Source organism: Lissotriton helveticus, chromosome 1_1 (genome assembly GCF_964261635.1).
Source record: "Lissotriton helveticus chromosome 1_1, aLisHel1.1, whole genome shotgun sequence".
In the NCBI taxonomy this organism is placed as follows: Eukaryota; Metazoa; Chordata; class Amphibia; order Caudata; family Salamandridae; genus Lissotriton; species Lissotriton helveticus.
The window spans coordinates 1,466,649,896-1,466,670,536 of record NC_136057.1 but is presented as its reverse complement, the minus strand read 5'-3'; the positions used below and the strand labels follow the sequence as shown (position 1 = coordinate 1,466,670,536).

Genomic DNA, 20,641 nt, shown 5'->3' with positions numbered 1-20,641 from the left:
GGGTGAACTTACCCATGTGCTCAACCCAGAGCTGAATTTCCTTCTGGTCCCAAGTAAGCTCGGGGCACATAGTCATCCTCTCTTAAAATCCCGGTGGTAATTGTACCAGCCCATCCAACCGGTCTTCTCCGCCTCATTGGTTATGGTGCGAGAGTACTGGAGTAGCGCCGGTCCCTACTCTGGGTGTTTCTCCATGATTACAGCTGCTAAGATGGAGAATGCTTCCCCCAATTTCCAATAGTTTTTTCCGGCCCTGACTTGTATCTCACATTTTTATCCTCCTCCTTACCCCCATCTTTCTGGTATCGACCCCGTCTAAACCATGCATCAATAGGGTGAATATATCTATGAACTCAAGCTTCCAAATCTCCTCCTTAGCCGCTAACGCACCTCCCAAGCCAAGGAGCACAGCCCAGACACCAGTGGTGCCACTGTGATAAGTGGCAGGGGCGCCGCTGTCGCTGCTGCAGCTATTTTTGCCAGCTTGATACAGGGTGTGGGGGTGCTGACCTCCTGATGGGCAGCCGGCGGGGACTCCAATGTGAGGGGACCACGGGACTGGGCACAGGTGCGGGAGTTGTCTGAGGAGCTGAAGACTCCAGCTGCTGTCCCCTGAACTGTGCTACTTGGTGCTGCACCGCTGGGAACCAGTGTCGCTGTTGCCCCCGCCCCAGACGCCTGGCGGGACCCCAAACTCCTTGCATTGGCGGCTGCCTCTGGAGCACTTAGCGCACTCACGCTGCTGGCCTGATCTCCCCAGACCTGGGCAATGGCTGGTGGCCCAGCTCGCACCAACCAGGGGGGGCGCTTGTAGGGGGGATGCCATATGGTTATCTAAACAAGCTTGATAGTTTTCCATCAGGCTCATCATGGTGTCCATAACGTTACCCCACTTCTCAATGTTCATACTGCTGACAGCGGGAGTGTCCTGTGTGCTCGCCGGTGCTGCCACTGGTCCTACTTCTTCACGATTGGTCATTACCCTGACATTTGGTGCCGGAGGGTCTGCAGGGAATTCCTTGTTAGTTTACCGGCAACCCGTTTTGGCCTGCCTGGTCCCACTTCCACTGGTCCTGCCTGGGATCCACTTAGAAATCTGCCACCACCTCAGAATCCTCCTGCCCTCAGGAGTTGAGTATTCCTTTCGCCTAATCGACTCCTTTAGCCTTTGCCAACTCCATAAAGTTCACCCACATCGCCTCCTGTGACGTGCTGGGTTAAGACTCATCCACACAGCTGACTTGTGAAAACAGGAGGGCGGGGGTTCCTTGTCTATCTAGTCCTCTGGACTATCGAGCCGAGTGGCCTCTATGCGGGTCCTAAAGGGGGGGAAATAAAGAGTTGTAAGTAGCTGCTTGCCCCATTTCCAGCTTAGCTTCGCCCTTGCTGTGTCATAGAGTCCCGTGTCTCTTTGCCCCGGTGCGTGTCCAGCCCGAGTTTGCCCCCGTACTTACTTTGTCCTACTAGTATCCGGACAACCTATCGTAGTGAAACACTCTCCGGGGGGATTCTAGTCTCCTTGCTGGCGGGTGCGTGTGAGCCGGGGGACTCCGTTTACCGGCCTATGGGCCTTTCCTTGCCGTAATTCAAAATTGCATATTAGCATACCTTGTTTCTACAGTGTTTCTGTGAGAAAGTGGCTCTATATTTACTGGACTAGAATGAAGTACAGTGTGTATAGAGTCCACCAACCCCAGAGGTATAACAGAGGTTAAAGTCAGAACTGACCTTACTCCCCAAAGTGGTAGCTTGGTCGAGCAGTAAGGCAGTACCAGAGGACAGTGTAAAGCATTTGTTGTACACACTCAGTCAGCAAAAGGTTTCACACACTCAAGGACTGAACTACAGGCCAATTGTTTTTATATCCACAGATATAGGTGTTTTATTTTTAGAACCAACAGTTATGAAAATATACTTTTCTTGTTATGAGTTCTCTCATGTAATTACTTTGCAAGGGATCAATAAAGTTTGTGCACACAATTAATACAGTATTGACAGTAAGCAATACAATCCTAAAACACACTATAGCATTGAGCTCAATGGGTTTTTCACATGTAAGTACAGTAGATTACTATATAGATTACTTTAGTAGTCCCAGGACTAGATCCTAGATTCAGTCCTGGGTTCTAAGCTGAAACCAGATTAGCAAAAACGTTTTAGTTACTATAGTGAATTTTCATGAATATAAAGCTGTTTTAAAAGTTCACACTTGGAAACTTTTCAATGGAAATATGACAATGTTATTCAATGGGAGAAAATTCAGGTTGCAGGTAAAATACGATCGCGTTACTTTTGTAACCCAGCACTGGTCTCCTCGGGCCAGCACTGGGGTCTTAACTCAAAACAGGTAGGTAATTGCGTTTCAGTATTTCATGTGATTTTTAAAGAATATTTCAAGTTTCAAAAGTAGACAGAAGAAATTTCATACAAAAGCAGGCAATGGGTTCCTATGGAGAAAATACAGATTACTAGTTAACCCGGTAAGGATTACTTTTGCAGTTCAGTACTGGGCTGAAAGGTACAGTACTGGCTTCTCCCCTGATCACAGGTGAGTACTTCGGAATTCGGCTGATTGTATATGAATATTTTCAGTTTTCAAAACTTCACACTTCGAAAATTTTCGAGTCAAAATTGGTCAATGTTATCCAATGGCAGGTAAGTGAGTTACCGGTTTCCAGGTGAGTACTTGGTTGGTGAAGTTAAGGTTCTGGGCATAGACTCAGGGGTCCCCCAGGGTCGGGTAAGTACAGTTAGTTCAATCCCAGCGGCACAGGGGCAGCCGGGTGCAGAGGTAGGTAGGCCCAATGTTAAAGGGGGCCTTCGGTTGGTTGCTGCTGGCTAGCAGGCCGCGCGGCTGTGGGAGATGGGCTCCTGGTCACTTGCTCAGGGCAAGGGGGGAAGTAGGATAGGACAAAGGTGGCATAGCCAGCGGCACTCGGGCGGCTGGGTGCAGGGTGCTCTTGAGCCGTCGGGCGCTCAATGTTATCCAATGGGAAAGGTAAAAAAGGAACAAAGGCTGCAGGCTCGGTTGGGCCCGGCCCGGGCTCGGCGGGTGCAGAGTGGGCTGGTCCGGAGCTTCCTGGTTGGCACCAGGTGGGTTGTTGCAGCAGAGCCTCTGCTGATGGGAGTCCCAGTCTTCAAGAGGGTCAAGGCAGGCAGGTCCTCCGGGTGTCCCAAGGTTGCTGTCCGCAGGAGTCGCCGGGATTTAAGCAGGAGCAGGTTCCAGGATCGACAGGCCGGTAGGGCTGGGGCCAAGTCAGTTGTTGTCGTCCTGTTGTTAGCAGCTGCACGGCGGGTCTTCTTCTTCTTGATCTTCTTTCTTCTTTTCATATCGGGATCTGAGGAAGGAAGGTTCAGGGAGCCCCTAAATACTGAATTTAGGGGCGTTACATGTAGAGCAAGGACAGGGACCAATGGGTCCCTGCCCGGGGGTGAGTACACCCCCTAGCCTGCTCCTCTCCTGTGGGAGGGGGGCAGGCACCTAGCTGTGATAGGGCAGGGCTCCCCATCTTCAAGATGTCCGGAGCCCGGGGTCGTGCTGAGGGGTGGGGTAGGCACAGGCTGGCACCATCCTCTTTCTGACATAGTTTTTCCCGCCAGTCTTCCCGCTAGAGTGGGGGGCAGGACTGGTGGGGGCTGGTTGCTGGGTACAGCAAATGGTCTGGAGAAGCTCACAGAGGCGGCATGCCTTTGAAGCTTCCCCCTGCCCATCCTGGGGATGAGACCTAGCACCTCGCCCAGGATGTGCATTGTTGCAGGCCCAAGAGAGCAGGGGCTCTCCTTCCCAGGGGTCCAGCAACATGTCTGTTGTGTGGCAGCCTCTGCAGCCACTCAGCCAGACGTGGATAGTAGGTTAGGGTTTCAGAGGGCATCTCTAAGATGCCCTCTGGTGCATTTTACATTAAATCCCACACTGGCATCAGTGCGGGGTTAATGTGCTGAGAAGTTTGATGCCAAACTTGTCAGTCTTCAGTGAAGCCATTATGGTGCTGTGGAGTTCGTAACGCCAACCTCCCAGCATCATTTTTATTTATTTATTTATTTATTTAAAGAGTTTTTTATAGCGCTAGCTAGACCCGGAGGTATCAGAGCACTTTACATGAGAATCAACAATGTAACAGAAAAAGTTCAACAATTACACAATAAATCCCCAAAAAATAGGCCATACAGGTAAACATCCTTTACAACGCAACTTTTACCACGCAGTGCCTTTACGACGCAACTTTTACAATGCAAACCATTATAACGCATTGCGCTGGGGGGCGCTCTAGGATAGGGAATAGGTTTAATTTACTGTCCAACACCTTCCTTACTATCCACGGGGACTGGAGTTGGAATAGTAAATTAAACTATTCACTATCCAGCGCCCCAAAGCACTATGCGTTGTAATGGTATGCGTTGTAAAAACCGCGTTGTAAAATCATGCGATGTAAAAGTATGCGTTGTAATGTCATACATCCGGCAATACAATTAGGAGAGGAGAGAAAGGAGAGAGAAAAGTAGTGGAGGGGGCAGGGGAGGTGAGAAAAGGAGGATAAGGGAAGAGACAATACGGAGAGACGAAAAGAAGTCTGTCTAAAGACCGACTGGGTAGATGATGACCAAGAAGGGAATCCACGGCCCATCTCCCATATAGCTAAACCAGGTACCTCCATCGGGCATCAGACAAAAAACTTCAGTCTCAATACATTGAGAGAGGGGAGAAGAAGAGACATAAATAGAGGGAGGATGCGGGAGGAGACGACAGGAGGGACGAAAGGAAGTGTAACAATGTGGTTTAACAGTATAACAGAAAAAGGTCAACAATTACACATTACATCAAACAATTAGCAATACATTAGGAGAGGAGAGAAAGGAGAGAGAAAAGAAGTGACGGGTAGGGGAGGTGAGAAAGTGAGGATAAGGGAAGAGACAACCGTAGAGACGAGAGGAAGTCTGTCTAAAGACCAACTGGGTAGATGACGACCAAGGAGGGAATCCACGTTCCATCTCCCCTATAGCTAAACCAGGTAGCTCCATCGGGCATCAGACAAAGTAGTTCGGTCTCAAGTGTCGAGGGAAGAGGGAAGAGGTTCGCAGAAAAACAGGATAGGAGGGAGATATGGCAGAAAGATGAAGGAAAGTCTGCCCAAAGACTGGCTGGGTAGGTGACGGTCGAGGGGGAAGTCCCAAAACCCATCTCCTCTATAGCTATCAGGTAGCTCCACCGGGCTTTGGCCAAATAGCTAGGTCTCAATGGGAAACATTTAAATAACATGGAGGGCAAAATAAATGGAGCGTAGAGGGGAGGGAACAGGGAAGGTGAGAAAGGGAGGATAGGGGAAGAGACAACAAGGAGAGACTAAATGAAATCTGTCTAAAGGCCGACTGGGTAGGTGACGACCAAGTAGGGAATCTACGGCCCATCTCCCTTATAACTAAACCAGGTAGCTCCATTGGGCATCAGACAAAATAGTTCAGTCTCAATACATTGATAGAGGAGAGAAGGAGAGATATGAATAGAGGGAGGAAGCGGGAAGAGACGACAGGAGAGACTAAAGGAAGTCTGGCTAAACACCGACTGGGTAGGTGACATCCAAGGAGGGAATTACCGACCTGTCTCCCCTATAGCTAAACCAGGTAGCTCCATCGGGCATCAGACAAAATAGCTAGCTCTGAAATGACGCTGGAAATTCACAGGTAAACAGGGTGGGGACTAGGGCAAGGACAGGTGAGGGCAAAGGTTAGTAGCAGGAAAGAGGAGAGGAGTAGAGCAGGGAGGGGTAGGGGGTAGGTAGTTCGGTAAAAGTTCCCATGGATCTGCTGCAAGCCATTCAAAAAGCAGGTCTGTTTCTTGGCAGGCGCCATCTTGAGGTTAAAATGCCGGGTGAGAATTACGCCAGAAGTCTTGTGTTGCTATGACCTGTAGGAACGGCGGCCATAGCGTCAGATGCTCTCGACCATTCGATGTCCGGGGACAACAAAAATCCAAATAATGTCCGGGGACAAGTAAAAATGTTGCTAATAATTCTGATTAGTGCTAATTTAGAGTTGTGGGGAATATGGAGTTTTTCTTGTTAACGAGCTAGTTCTTTCCATTCTGCTGGGCTATTGATCAGGGCTTGTGTGTTCGGGAATGTTGCCGCTCCTTTTTTTTTTTTTTCCCTGCGTCGTCGCTACCGTCAGCGCATCAGTGACCGGACCCGCTTTCCTTTTTAGCCCACCTGAGACTCTGCAGCGGTGTATGGGGCATCTGGCAGGATTAGCGCTGCGTTTAGTGCTTGGTGACACTCCCACTTCGACCTGTACTGTTGCAGAACGCTTCTCGCGCTACAGGCTAGGTGTGAGATTATTGCGGTCGTTCTCCTGGTCCAGCGCACAAGAAACTGCAATCATTGGTCTTTTTTTTTCCCAAATCTGTGGCGGGGTGGTTCTGTTCTACCGCCTGTGTGCTGTGTTATCGTACGGCTAATCCTCACGCCTCTCTTTTGTTGTTCCCGGACGCTTGTGAGGCAGATGATTAGTTCTTTGTCTGTTTTCGAGTTTCTTCCTCCATCTTATCCCTTCATTGGTTTCGCTTTCGTTTGCTCCATCTTAGAGCGCCCTAGTACTGCTTGCAGGTATTGAGCCCAGTTTGTGGTCTCGCCTCACTAATTGCGCGCTATGCTGTGCATTAGATATCCCTGCTCTCGTCCTCTCCGGTTGGTCGCGCTTACTCAGTGCGAGCTGCTGCATTTGGGATTACAATCGTCTTAGTGCAGCATTGTGACCGCCATCTTGGTAAAGGTCCGCTACCGGCAGGATCGCTCTCCCGTGAGTGCGTCTCGCGTATGCCACTTACCGCCTCTGTGAAAGAAGGTCTTGGTGCTTATCTTCGCTGAGGATGTTTTGCTTGGCCGCTCAGCGGGGGCATTTGAGAGTTTATTTTGGCATCTACAGCACAGCGTTACTATTAATGGCATCACTGCACTTACAGTGTCCAGGAATGGCCCTGAGTACTCTAGGGGCACAGGGCTCTAACCTGTGCCCACACCTCTGGCATAGGGCACCCAACTAGAGGGGTGACTGAAGTATGCCAGGGCAGTGGGTTCTGTGGGCATGGCACACAGGGATGTGTGCCATGTCGACTCTGGTTTTAGTTCTGTATTTAGGTTCTCAACCTGCAAAGGCAGTGTGTGGGTGACAGGGTACAGGGCCCCTGAGGGTGGCACAATAAGTGCTGCAGCCCTCAGGGGTCTTCTCTGGTCACCATGCCATGGGTACCTAGGGTACCAACTACTAGGGGCTGACAGGTGGCAATAGATGCCAATTGGGTTTTGTTTCAGTACAGTTTTAGGGAAGGAACACAGGCCCTGGGTACCTGGTTGGCAGGAGCCCATGGCACACTCAGTCAAAGCACATCAGCAATTCAGAAAAAAGTGGGGGCATACCAAGGCAAGAAAGATGGCACTTTCTCACAGTTTCCCATCCCTGAGCCACCTGCCCCCGCGCCGCATCCTGCCCCTGTATTGCTTTCCCAGCCCTGTTTTCCCACACTTCCCTTAGTTTGTTCCAAAATCCTACGTCCCTACTCACAAGATGGACCCGATCCCATGGTCGAAGCCGGTTCCCCGCTCACGGTCCGCTCAATGTCAGCAGCCCTGGCCGTAAAAACATTGCCCCTTACCACTCTACCTTATGATTGCCTGTTGGGCCACAAAAACACGTTCAATTGATCCGGGAGACCCACTTGCTGTAGTGTCACAAGTTCGATAAACGCAGTCTGAAAGAATTAACTGGTTACGCGTCATCCCTTTCGTGGCAACCCTGCAATAGCCTCAACGCTCCATGACACATGGTAGGTAGTGCAATCGGAACAGGCACGACAAATTCTTTCATCTTAGCTGGGAGCCACCCAGCTCGAACCCGACCACTTACACCAGCCAGCAGGCCCTTATATTGCAAGCCGCAAGCCGACCCTTATCTCCCACGTGCGTAGTGGCCACAATCTTGCCCCGTGTTTTACCTGCACCTTAGTGTTGCCACAGACACCTTCCACCGTCGTGCTACCGCATCCCTGCAACACAACAAAATTAAAACAGCCCTTTAATTTGCTCTATGGGCACCATATCTACCCAACCGTCGCCAAGACACCGCAGAAAGCTGTCCCACTCAGGGTCCGTGTGACCCGTGAACCGCGACCATTATCCTCTTGGTCACTTACCAGTGACCAGGGGCTCGGTAGACGAATGCCCGCCGATGTCAGGTGCTTCAGGTAAGAAGAGGTGAAGCTTGACTCTGCAGCCACGGGGACCAGGAGACGTCGACGATGAACAAAGTCCACAGGCGAGCTGTCCCACAAAGGATGTCAAGTGCAGGGGGGTCAGTGTCCGGATTGAACACCAACAAGCCTTGGCAACTGCAACCCACTGGGTCAGAGAGAAGATGCTTTGGTGAGGACCAGCAAGGTCCTTGGGACTCCCCAAGCGATGGAGAGTCAGGGCACATCTGGAGCAAACAAGTAAGCCCACGGAAAGTTAAAGTTGCCTTCACAGGGACCCACAGGCCAACGGACCAGGGATTGCGAAGGGACCTCGAGATGAATCACAAAATATCAGCCCATGGAACACTTGTGGAGTGTAGGCCGGTAATCTTTGGTGGAATCACTGCTCTGGGTCTGGACTACAAGTAGCCGAAAGCACAGCTTCAGGGGTTGCCGGAAAGCAAATGCTTCTGCAAATGGACTCGGTGCCCAGGGGTTCGGGTGGCACGGTCCCCACGAGGGATACGGGTGTCAGGTTTCTGAGCACACTAGTCAACCTCAGGAACATTTAGAACCCCACCTCCTGTATTGCAAAAGTCTTCGGAGTCCTCAGGAGCTTCGGAGTTGCAAACCGGCCAGATGCATCTTTGGTACCTGCTTAGCACGGGACTAACTCCTTTACTCCAAGGGAGATTCTTCAGTCATCCAGCGTCGTGCAGATCGTCAAAGTACTTGGTTTCTGTAGCAGAATTTAGTCCAGATAATATCTAAAGTCCTGTAACCAGGAGTTCCTACTTTATACTCAAGGAAGGGGTGGGACAAACTCTGGGGACCCACCTATGGAGGGTCAGGACAGAGGGGTGGCTACACCCATATCCTTTGTCCAGTTTCAAGCCAGAGCCGGGGCTGATAGCCCTTGCAACCGATTTCAGCTTAACTATGCACAGGGACACCAAATGTGCCCCCAGTGCAGACATCAAAGCACTCTCAGAGTGCACCCACCCAGTCCCAATACACTAAGGCCTGTCTGGGAGGCGGTTACTCCTCCCTGTGACAGGAAACCTATTGTCAAGCCTTCCCCTGCAGGAGTTTCATCCAGCAGCAGGAGGGCAGACTCCTGTCTGTGGCTGGCAGCATCCATCTTGTGATGCCAGGGTCGAGAAAGCTAGTACCGAGTGTACCGGTGCTGTCATAAGTGGAATTATACTTACCAGTACCAGTTACTGGTGTGGAGGTATGATTCCAAGGTGTTTGACACCAAACACAACAGTTTTCTGTGCAGCCGTTTTAAAATTAGCATTTAATGTGAGGTTATAATGCACTTAAGAGTATATGGTATGGCTGCATGACAGAACAACCCCGGAGAATAGATTCTGAAGGCTGCAGAGGGGCCCTGCTCATGCATGGGCACCCTCTCACATAAAACCCATCACCCTGCCTTCAAGATTGATAAAGCCTGCCATAGGGGTGACTGATAGGTATATATGTGCAGTGAAAAGGGAGATATAGTGAACCTATATCTAAGTAAGGGGTGCATGCACCACCTTACACAGGTTGCAGTAGCAGATCTGTGGTGTCACTTTGAGTGGCATCTCAGGGGTGGCATAATACATGCTGCAGCCCCTAGGAGGCCTCTGGGGTACCTATGCCCTGGGTATATAGTATACCATATACTAGGGACTTATAAGGGTACCCCAGAATCCAATCTGGAGTGTACCTAAAGTTCTTGCAATTAATTTATAAGAGAAAGCAGCTAGGCTGGTGTCATGGATAGCATGATCCCAGCCAGAATAAGTCGAAAACAGTGAAACATCAGCAAAAAGTGGGGGTACCTATAAGAAGCAGATCCTACTCGCCTACACTCGTACCACCCCGCACATTGGAGCTCTGTTGCTCGCCCATCAAGGATGCTGAATTTTGAACTAGGTACAAGCCCGTGCTCGGGGAGACCTCACAGCAGCAGAACACATGCGGGCACATCGTCCTTACCTGCGCCCGGATTGTGACCCTTTGCTTGCCAATAGCCCCTATCACAATAACCGTCTGGCACACAGCATAGCACACTCGTTACTATCTGGAGCCTGCCCGAGATCCGACCCTCCTCTTACCTTCCTCGGCCATGGGTCATTCGCGCTTGCACTCCGTTTATTGTATGTTACGCCAAGCAGTTTGGGAAGCCTTGCAGGAACGCTCGAAGTACGCGGATGTAGCCCTTACCCAGCCACGATCGTGCATGAATAATACAAGAAACATTGTGAAAATTCGCAAGCATATGTGACATTTACATAGCTGAAAAACGAGTACAGCACATCGCGCCTCACAACAATATGCTCTAGTCAAGCAACTGTAAAGTCCGGAAGCCTGTAAACAAGTACGTAGCCTGCAAGAGAAGTACAACACTCCTGCTTTATATGTGGACAATTACATTGCATGTAAAACGAGTACAGCACATCGCGCCTCATAACAATCTGCCATAGTCATACAATTGACATCTTGTAAAATTCGGAAGCTTGTAACCAAGTACGTAGCATGTAAAAGAAGTATAATACATCATGCTTCATATGTGAACAATTACTTGGCCTGTAAAACGAGTACAGCACCTGGCGCCTCATAACACTCTTCCATAATCATACCTTCATACTAATATGCCAGAGCGATACACTCACCCCCGTGCCCACTCACAAGCATTTAAACAAATGCGTAGCGTGTAAAACCAGTAGAACCATCGTGCTTCACCATCCATGTGCAATGTTAATACCATCTTAATGCCGCCCGGTCGGTGGCCACGTGTTTCAAACACCACCTTCCGGCAGAAACACTAGCCAAAGCCGGACCTACGACCCTCGCACATGCTCACACAGTCGCACGCCCACTAGCGACAGTAAACACCTTGTCCCCGTTAGCGCTAGCAAGATCGGTAAAGGATTCAACTCATCGCCTGCACCACAACGCCCATCGGCAACGTTACTAGGCACCACGCTGCCTCGTAACCATAGCGCCCCGTGGGGCGTGCCCAGCAACCGACCTCCCGACCAAGCGCCCCACATGTAACACAGCCCCCCTTACCCCGACCAGGCCAGAGAACCAACTCGCCTTGAAGTTCTTAGCGAGTGGGAGAAGTAGGTTTGGGGGAGCATTACTCTGCGACCCGTAGGCCATAGCCCTCTTGTAATAGTACTAACCTCTCAATCTGCCAAGTAACCCTGACCAAGCCGCCTGACCAGGAGAGGAAAACACGACTCTAGATTTAGCCGCAATTGAGCCCACGCCACGAGACAACAGTCGAGACGGGGTGCCCGGCGCAACAGAGGATGCCAGGATGAATAAATGAATATAAATAAAATGTGTGAAGCGCAAACTTAGCCCAGGGGCATCAAGGCACTGCGGAAAGAGATCAGAGTAAAAGATGTCTAATATTTCGAGGGCTTAAAGGTTAGGACAAGTAAAGAGCCATGTCTTCAAGGTCTTACGAGTTGGGGAGGCATAAATACCCTCCCCAACTCACCGGCGCGCCGGAAGTGACGCGCCTAGCGCGCCTAAGGCGAGGGGGGGACTCCTCCATTAGTCCCGGCACTAGAGGGGGGTGGGTTAGTGCCCAAATTATACTAAAGGGCCGCCCCTTTTAGGGTGGCCCCCTGTGTGGGCCGTGGGCAGCCGCATTTGCTACAGAACACCCACCTCCGCTTAATTATGTGCACCCGAAGACGGGTGCCAGCTTAACCCTATACTAGACGGACCTAATATGTTGTACTTTTGGGGGGAGGGTGAAAAAAATCTCCTGAATACTATATTGACGCTAGGGCCTATTAAGGTCGTGGGTTTCGCAGGTAGCCACCGAGATCGTCCTGCCTTCCTCCACCAATACCACCACCTCATGTCTCAATCGAGCCACCCAACCTTCCGTGCTCTGCCTCATTCTCACTGGAAAATACGCTAGGCTCTCTGATCACCTCCATTTCCCAGCTTACAGCTGCCATTTCACTCTTATGCTCTAAGATCTCCACCCATCCATGCACCTCTACTCCCTCTCAACCTCCCATGAGATGCACCTTGCCCCTCCACCCCAATACAGCCAAGTCCAACCTCTCGTCCGCAAACGTCTTGAACTCACACAAGCCCTTGAATACCACCCCCCTGCAACAAACATACCCTAGCAACCCCACTATCTACACTATTCCGACCATCACCTCTGTCAGAACAAAGCATCCACCTAAACCCTCCCGAGCACCCCCACATAAGTACAATATCCCAATCACCCTTCAGAGCCCAAGTGCCCCCGTCACCAAAACAGTCTTGACAGAGCTGCGCTGTATGCTTCACAACTGCAGATCTGCAGTAAAACACAAACTTGAAATCTCCGATACCATCACCCTTCACAATCTTGACATGCTCTTCCTCACTGAGACCTGGTTCAAAGATACCTCTCACTCTATTTTTGATCTCCTAGTACCCACAGGATACTCCATACTTAGTAATGACAGAACCGACAACACGGGGGGAGGTGTGGCAGTCATCTTTAGAAACGCCCTCCAACTTAAGGCTTCTCCAAGCAGTTCCTCCCTCACCTTTGAATGCCTTTCTCTTGAGCTTCAATTGAAACACCGTCCATCACTCAGATTCCATATCATTTACCGCCCGCCTCGTAGTGGCCCTTCATTTATAGAGGATCTCACGGACTTCATCAGCGACCAATATACACAAAGTGACAATCAGACCTTCGTGGGTGACTTTAATCTCCACTGGGGCGTTTCGCAAGACTCCTCTGCGAACTCTCTGGCCACCTTCCTTTCTACAAACGATCTTATCCAACACTGCATTGAACCAACCCACTCTAAGGGTGCAATCCTGGACCTTGTTATTTCTAAAGCAGGCATTCTTTCTACCTCTTCCCCATTCCATGTTGATTGGTCTGACCACCACCTCATCCCATTCTCTCTTCAACTCTCACACTCAATAACTCTTGGCCAACCCAAGAGGGCCATCTCCTGGTTCCGTGATGCCAAAAATATTGATGTCGGTCCCCTCTGTGAATCAGCCTTGCTATCACTTCCAAGGCTAGACCCAAACATAGCTGTTGACGATCTCACCTCCCAATGCCTCACAGTTCTTGCAGCTGAAATCAATAACGTCGCTCCACTCAAAAGCAAAAGGATAAGGCCCACTCCCTCAGCACCTTGGTTCAACAAATCCCTTTATGAGGAAAGGAAGCAGCTAAGATTCCTGGAAAAGCAATGGAGACAAGTGCCCTCCACAGACAATTTAGCCATGCTTCGCACAGCAAGATCCAGGTACCACAAGCATATCTTCCTTGAGAAAGCGGCACACTTCAAAACCCTCCTTGACTCCGCCAAAAATAGACCTAAAAAACTATTCGAGCTCGTCAAGTCTCCGAGCTGCTCCCCCCCTTCTTCCGAGGTGGAGGATCCTACTAAGAGAGCAGCCGATTTCGCTATTTTCTTCGAGGAAAAAGTGAAATCACTTGTGGATCAGGTCGCGCATCCTACACCTCCAGAGGAGCGCAAATCCTTAGCTATCTGGCAGAGCTTTGACCCCATATCTGAAGATGCCCTTCTCAAGTGCATACGCGAAACAAAGCCCTCCAACCACTCTCTTGACCCTATCCCCAGTGCCATTGCCATGGACTTCTATACCCATTCTCTTTCCTATTGGGCCACTCTGATCAACCTCTCTCTCTGGCAAGGCTCCCTTCCTGTCCCCTTCAAAACTGGGCAGGTCACCCCTCTTCTTAAAAAGCCCACTGCTGATGCGAAGGACCTCAACAACTTCCGCCCCATCACTAACATTCCCTTCCTTGCGAAGATCACAGAAAGATGTGTAGCAAAACAACTCTCTCGTCATATCAATGACAATGATCTTCTGGACAAGTGTCAGTCTGGCTTCATGCAAAACTGCAGCACTGAAACAGCCCTACTGCAAGTGGTTGATGACGCGCTGAGGATACTCGATTCGGGGGGGTCCTGTCTTCTAATTCTCCCGGACCTTTCTGCAGCCTTTGACACTGTCAATCACAACACCCTCCTCAACATCCTTCATCAGAGAATGGGCATGGAGGGCACTGTGCTGAAATGGTTTGCATCCTTCCTCTCTGACAGATCCCAAATGATCAAAATTGCGAACAGTCTTTCTTCTCCTGTGGCGGTAGGTCAGGGTGTTCCTCAAGGCTCTATACTTGCACCCACCTTGTTCAATCTCTACCTAGAAACACTGGGAAACCTCCTAAGCAAATCCGGGATTCACTACCATCTCTATGCAGACGACACTCAACTCTACCTCAAGGTTGCCTCCACCCATGATCTCTCCTTCCTAAGTTCTACTCTGGACTCCATCCAAAACTGGATGTCAACTCATCAACTGATTCTGAATCCTTCCAAAACGGAATTCCTCCTCTTCTCCTCCTCGCTCTCTCCCCCCCCCCGGTTCAATCATGGATGGATCAGCTGAATCTACTCAACACTAAACCCATCATTGTCGACAGCGCAAAATCCCTTGGAGTTATTCTAGACAAAAAACTCAATCTAACCCCCCACATCAATTCGATTGCAAAATCTGCTCGTTACCAACTGCGCCTTCTTTGGGGAATCAGACGTTTCTTCCCGGAACAGGACCTTATAACCCTGGTGCAATCGCTGGTCCTCTCCAGATTAGACTACTGCAATTCTCTTCTTACCGGCCTCCCCAAATCCCACCTGTCCCCACTTAAGTCTGTTTTCCATTCAGCAGCTCGCTTCATCTATGGGGCCAAAAGAAGCGATCATATCACACCGATGTTATCCACCCTTCGCTGGCTCCCCTTCGAGGCTAGAGCTATCTACAAGACCGCCTGCATCACCCACAAAGCCTTGCACTCCTCCTCTCCTCGCTACCTGGCGAATAAACTGAAACTCTCTGGAGGCTCTAGACCCTCACGCAATGCGGAGAATCTTCTACTTGAACCTCCCACTTTCAAGAAGGAAAGAACAATGGCCCAATCCTTCTCAGGCAACGCAGTGAGAATCTGGAACTCACTCCCGCCTCAGCTCCGGACCACTGCCTCCTCCCAGGCTTTCAAAAGGGACCTCAAAGTTCTCCTCCTCCAGAGACACCTCCAAAAGTGATTCACGTCCTCTTGGTATTTGGAGGAAGACGTCCCACTACTGTTATTTTCCATGCCCATGGAAGTGCCTTCCCAGGGTATTCCTGGGGTTGGAGTGTCTGCCTCTTTGGAGTTTTTTTTCCATGTACCGGTGTCTGGTGCCCTTGTGTAACATGCACACACCACTTTGCTTTTGTATCACACGGTTTGCTACCTCTCACATGTTTTTATCTTTGATACTTGCACAAGTGCCACCCTGCCTACATAACGCTTGTTTGTGTGCCTGAGTGTCTAGCACCTTTTGCAGTATTACACCTAAAATGATGCTTTGTTCTCTCTTGTAACCGCACACTTGTCACTTTACTACCTCATGTATTTTTGGCTGCTCACAACTTTCACTACCCCATGTATGCTGTTTGCTCACAACTGTCTCTGTTACCTTTACTACCTCATGTATTTTTGGTTGCTCACAATTTTTACTACCTCATGTATTCTGTTTGCTCACAATTGTCATTATTATCTTTACTACCTCATGTATTTTTGGTTGCTCACAATTTTTAATACCTCATGTATATTGTTTGATCACAAATGTCACTATTATTTTTGTATCGTAACGTATGCTTTTGTAAGGTTTCTCATTATGTTCCATGTCTGTTCCTTTTGTGAAGCGCTCTGACACCTTCGGGTAAAGTCCGCGCTATATAAAACTGCATAAATAAATAAATAAAATAAATAAATAACCATTGTGTTTTGCTCCAAACAGAGCACACCTCTGGCTGTGATGATTTCTAGCCCTAAACTCACTGCAACTAATCTGTGAGGCGCTAAACACACTGTTGCTGCATGTGCAGCTGCAGCCTGTGTGATCGTGCGCAAACTGCTACTGCCCTATGAAGGGTTTTACGAGCTCTGCACTTCCCTTGTGCAGGCATGAGAACTCTAACCCAAAGCTCTAAAGTTTTTCACCGTCATTACGGAAGGAGCTCATATTTATTTATTTATTTATTTATTTATGCGTTTTTATATAGCGTGGACTTTACCCGAAGGTATTTGTATTTTAATTTTTTATTTTTTTATTTCTCTTTTCACTCTGTAAATATGTGATATATACTTGTCCAAGCCGAATCGCTGGTAAAATGGAATCCTCAGAAAATCTACTATTTGTATATATATATATATTTGTTTTTGGAGATAACTCTAACCACTAGTATATGTAGTAGACCCTTGTAATCACTGCCATTCCTACGTGATTCTTAGAGTTTATCCATTTGTATCTCTTCCTTGAGTGTTACATTTGCAATTTTTTTTCCTGTTTGTATCTTTTATGTAACTCATGTAATCCTAAATCCTTATGTATCGCAACTGGTTCTTTTGTAAAGCGCTCTGACACCTTCGGGTAATGTTCGCGCTATAGAAAATCGCATAAAATAAAATAAAATAAATAAAAATACAAAAGCAAACGTTACATTACATGTTGAGCTAAAGAAGACTTAGAAATTCCCCGAATGTAAAGCAAAAACCGGGCTGTGTGAACTTCTCATGCACACCATGTTACCAACTATGGTGCTTTAGAAAAGGCTCCTCGTCATAACTGCTCTAGTTCTGGATTTTTACACCAGGGGGAGCCAGAGATATTCTATTAGGACACTGGAAGCCGCGCCCACTGGTGTGAGGCAGAAGAGTGTCGGGCTGGTCAAAGCTTGCTCTAGCCTCTGCCATTGGCTCCCAGGTGTTCCGCTGTAGCACTGTGACGTCGGCACCCGTAGAAAGGTCTCGCGCAGCCGGAAAGGCGCTGCATTCCAGGAAGAGGCAACGCACAGCAACAGAGGCAAGATGGTGAGACACAGGCGGGGTCTGTAGAGCTAGGGAGCGGGCTGCAGCCCGGCGGGAGGGGACCCCGAGCGCACAGGGAGGCCAGCGAGCTTAAAGGCTAGCGAGCTTAAAGGCTGTACAGACAAGGCACCCCAGAGAGAAATATCTTTATAGCGTGTATTATTAATATAAGGCAGCAGGCGGAGGCCTGGTGATAGTAGGGAGCGCTCAGAGGTTAGTGTAGGGTGTGGCTTTTCAAGACCGAGGGCAGTACACCGGAGCACGGCCGACCGACATAGGAAAACAGATGCCGGGTCTGGGGTAATGGTGGCATGTAGAGCAGGAAGTGTCTAATGCAGGGAATATTTGAAAAGGGCTTTCGTAGCAGAGTCGCGTAAACTGTACGGGAAGATAGAGGCCTGCGTTCAGAGCAGCAGGGCTTGTTGATCATCATTTGGGGGTTAAATTGCGTCAGAAAGCCGCAGTCGGCTCAGTAAGACAGGCTTTTCAAGTTTTAGTCTTGGGAGAGGCCTTGCAATTGAGTAACAAATAATACGTTCCTGTCTAAAACATGAAGAGCTATTAAGTCTGCCCTGAACCCGTAGTAGCTCCGAGCTGTGGACAGTTTAGGATTTTGGTTCACTGCTTCATTTGCTGCAGAACACCCACCCCCTCTTAATTACGTGCACCCGTAAACTGGTGCCAGCTTAACCCTGTACTTGACTGAACTAATATGTTGTGCTTTGGGCGTGAAACAAATCTCCTTAATAGTATATTGACGCCAGGGCCTATTTAGGTAGACATCGAGATCAAGAGTTACGTAAACTCACCATTGTGTTTTGCTCCAAACAGAGTGACTTCGGCGAAGACCAGATTATTGGTAAGTATAAAGAATTTCCTTTTTTCATGTGGTGTGTGACGTTTAGAAAGGTGCGTCGTCTTTCCTCTTGATTCTGTCAAGCCCTCCACCCTGCTTCCTGTATCCTCACCCCCATCTTTCTTTCTTCTGCTCTCTGTAGATTGAGTTCACCCCAGACCAGCTCACTGGTAAGTGTTTAGGCTTAGAATGGGGCCCACGTCATCTGATCTGGCATCTTTGTTTCTTTGTGGACCGTGTGATTTAGTTGTGTAGTTGCAGTGCTCCCCATTACACTAACATGATTGAGTTTTCATTCGTCATCCCCTGTCCAGTGCCTGTTTTCGGTGTGCATTTTAACACTTCATAAGTTGATTCTTTCTGTAGTGCATTATGACAACGTAAGATCGCCTTAAGGTGATGATTGAGAGCCCCAGTGGTGGGGACCCCCACACATCTGTCATGGATGGTTCCGCGGACCGGTCTATCGCTATTGGCCACAGGAGTAAGAATATGGCTGAATTGTTATTAGGCTAGTACATACCCTATAATATAAAGCAACAACTTGATGGATGGAATGCTTTAACTAACAGCAACTGGTGTCGGCTTGTGGCACATTTCAGTCTGCTGTGTTTTTTTTTTTTTGCCCAGTAAGATACTAGACATATGCTAGATCTGTGACTTAGACATGGTCCTGCTTATAGGGAAACTATCTCGACTGAGCTGTTGGGCTAGGTTCACTTCTAGAAGAGAACATAAGCACCCCCAGACAGTATCCATCCATTGGGCCTAATCTGTGAGGTGCAGATTGATTCCAGTGCCACACTGACTGCGGGATCCATGTTTGGGCTTATCTGTCATACCTTGTGGTCTTACCTAGAAAAAGGTTAATGTGTGACGTGCTTGAATTTATCCCAGCCACTGGTAATTACTTTTAGCAAAGGTTAAGTGTTCACCTTTCAACTACTGGTTGCTGCATTTAGATGTTAAACGGGTGTTGGCGTAATTATGCAAAATTACAGCAAAGTTACACTCCAGTGCAGGCATAACCCATCATTTAGTGCTATTTCTTATTGCTATTTTGCACTAAGAAAATAGCGCTAAATCCAACAGACCACGAAAACCAGCAGTTGCTCTTGCTTCCTAAATTTGTTCTTGCTGTAGGATTTTTAAGCCAAATTACTTATGATTATGCAAATGGATTTAATTTGATGTCAGAGTTACCACAATTACTTCACCTTAGTTAAAAAATTTCCCAGGCCTAGTTAAAATTACAAAATGATGGGGGGGGGGGGGAACAATATGTTGCATTATTGGGTCAACCCTTCCGAATAAATTGGTTAACCATCACGGTGGGCCTGGTCATTGGTACCCTAAAGCAGCAATCTTCTGGTCTATTGACAGGTCTGGCTGTAGATAAAGGGGTTTTAAATCTATTTTTGGGACTCCCTGTCTAATATAGCTGTGAATAAATCCCAGTGGCAGTTTTACAGCAACTAAAAAACATAGTGTAAACAATACATTTTTACAAAGAGCATGATAATCCCTTATTGAGAGCAGTGTAAATTTCTTGGTTGGGGGCCAACAGAAAATCTAATTGGTACAAAGCTGGAACCGCAGCCCCATAGCTTGCTCATTGCCCCCGCCCCCATGGAGCAGAGGACACTTTAGTTGAGGGATACAATGCCATGACACTGCCCCTATCTGTGGCGATCCTTTGCATCTCCCCACAAACCATGGGGACACTCTGGGTGCAAAGGCCTCGGATACACTCCCGACTGGTTCTGTGTCAGTCACAGGGTGTTCGCTACAACTCACCCCTTAAGGTACACTTTGGTGCCCTGTGGGGATGCTGTATGACTTTCTTGGGTTTCCCTGTTATGTCCCTGACTGCTCTTTATACTGATCTGAGCTGCATGTTATGGCTTTGAACCAGTAGTCTAGATGTAGATGCTGACTGGCACTACGTTCTGTTTCTGGGATGCAAATGGATTTTTAGGCGCCTGGTCCTGCCTTGCTCTGACCATTCACTATCCGTACATTTTGGAGCTGGACTGGACACTGCACTGGACAGACGTGCCATCGTGTACTGTGGTATACACCGTCACCACAAGAAGACCAGCAAGTTCTGTTCTTGCTACGATACTTAATATCCCCAACTAGGGATGCTTCACGGGGGCTCGGATACTAATCGGCCGCGAGAGGCTAAAACAATGTGCACATCTGGCTAAGGAACAACTATTTTCTTCATGTGAAAAGAGAATTGGGGTTCACACCTTTTCGATGTGCGTTACGTCACTGTAATGAAAAAACACACCAGTGCCATCTGTGTGCCCGAGGCACTGGCAATGTATTACATTGCCAGTGCCTCGGGCACACAGATGGCACTTGTGTGTTTTTTCATTACAGTGGCGTAACGCAAAATGAGGATCAACCCCGGAGAGCTTGATGAGTGACCCCTTGAGTCTCCCCTATCACAAATACTAATTGGCTTTCTGGCTGCCCGAGGCTCCTTAAAGGGCAGGGGGCAAGGCCCTTCCTCGGTACACTGATCGTGCTATGCTGTGTGGAGTGAGCACTTAATTTGCCGTTTATAACCGACTTTGGATGAGTGTCCCGTAGAGTTGCTTGCCCCAGCCCCGTATTGGTCTCCAGCTTT

At 48.8% G+C, this 20,641-nt stretch overlaps 1 protein-coding gene across 4 annotated transcripts in view; it reads left to right on the top strand.

Moving 5' to 3' along the window:
* Nucleotides 1-20,641, top strand: part of MYL6 (myosin light chain 6) — a 69,040-nt gene that overhangs the window by 34,253 nt on the left and 14,146 nt on the right. For 2 of the 4 annotated variants that reach the window (XM_078686247.1, XM_078686253.1), the window contains exons 1-2: nucleotides 17,025-17,150; nucleotides 17,979-18,006. In XM_078686247.1, coding sequence (XP_078542373.1) covers nucleotides 17,148-17,150; nucleotides 17,979-18,006 — 31 coding nt within the window. In that variant the 5' untranslated portion in view covers nucleotides 17,025-17,147. Of the gene's footprint in view, nucleotides 1-17,024; nucleotides 17,151-17,978; nucleotides 18,007-18,145; nucleotides 18,174-20,641 lie in introns of those variants that run through there. The other 2 variants (XM_078686244.1, XM_078686246.1) reach the window with 1 other exon arrangement.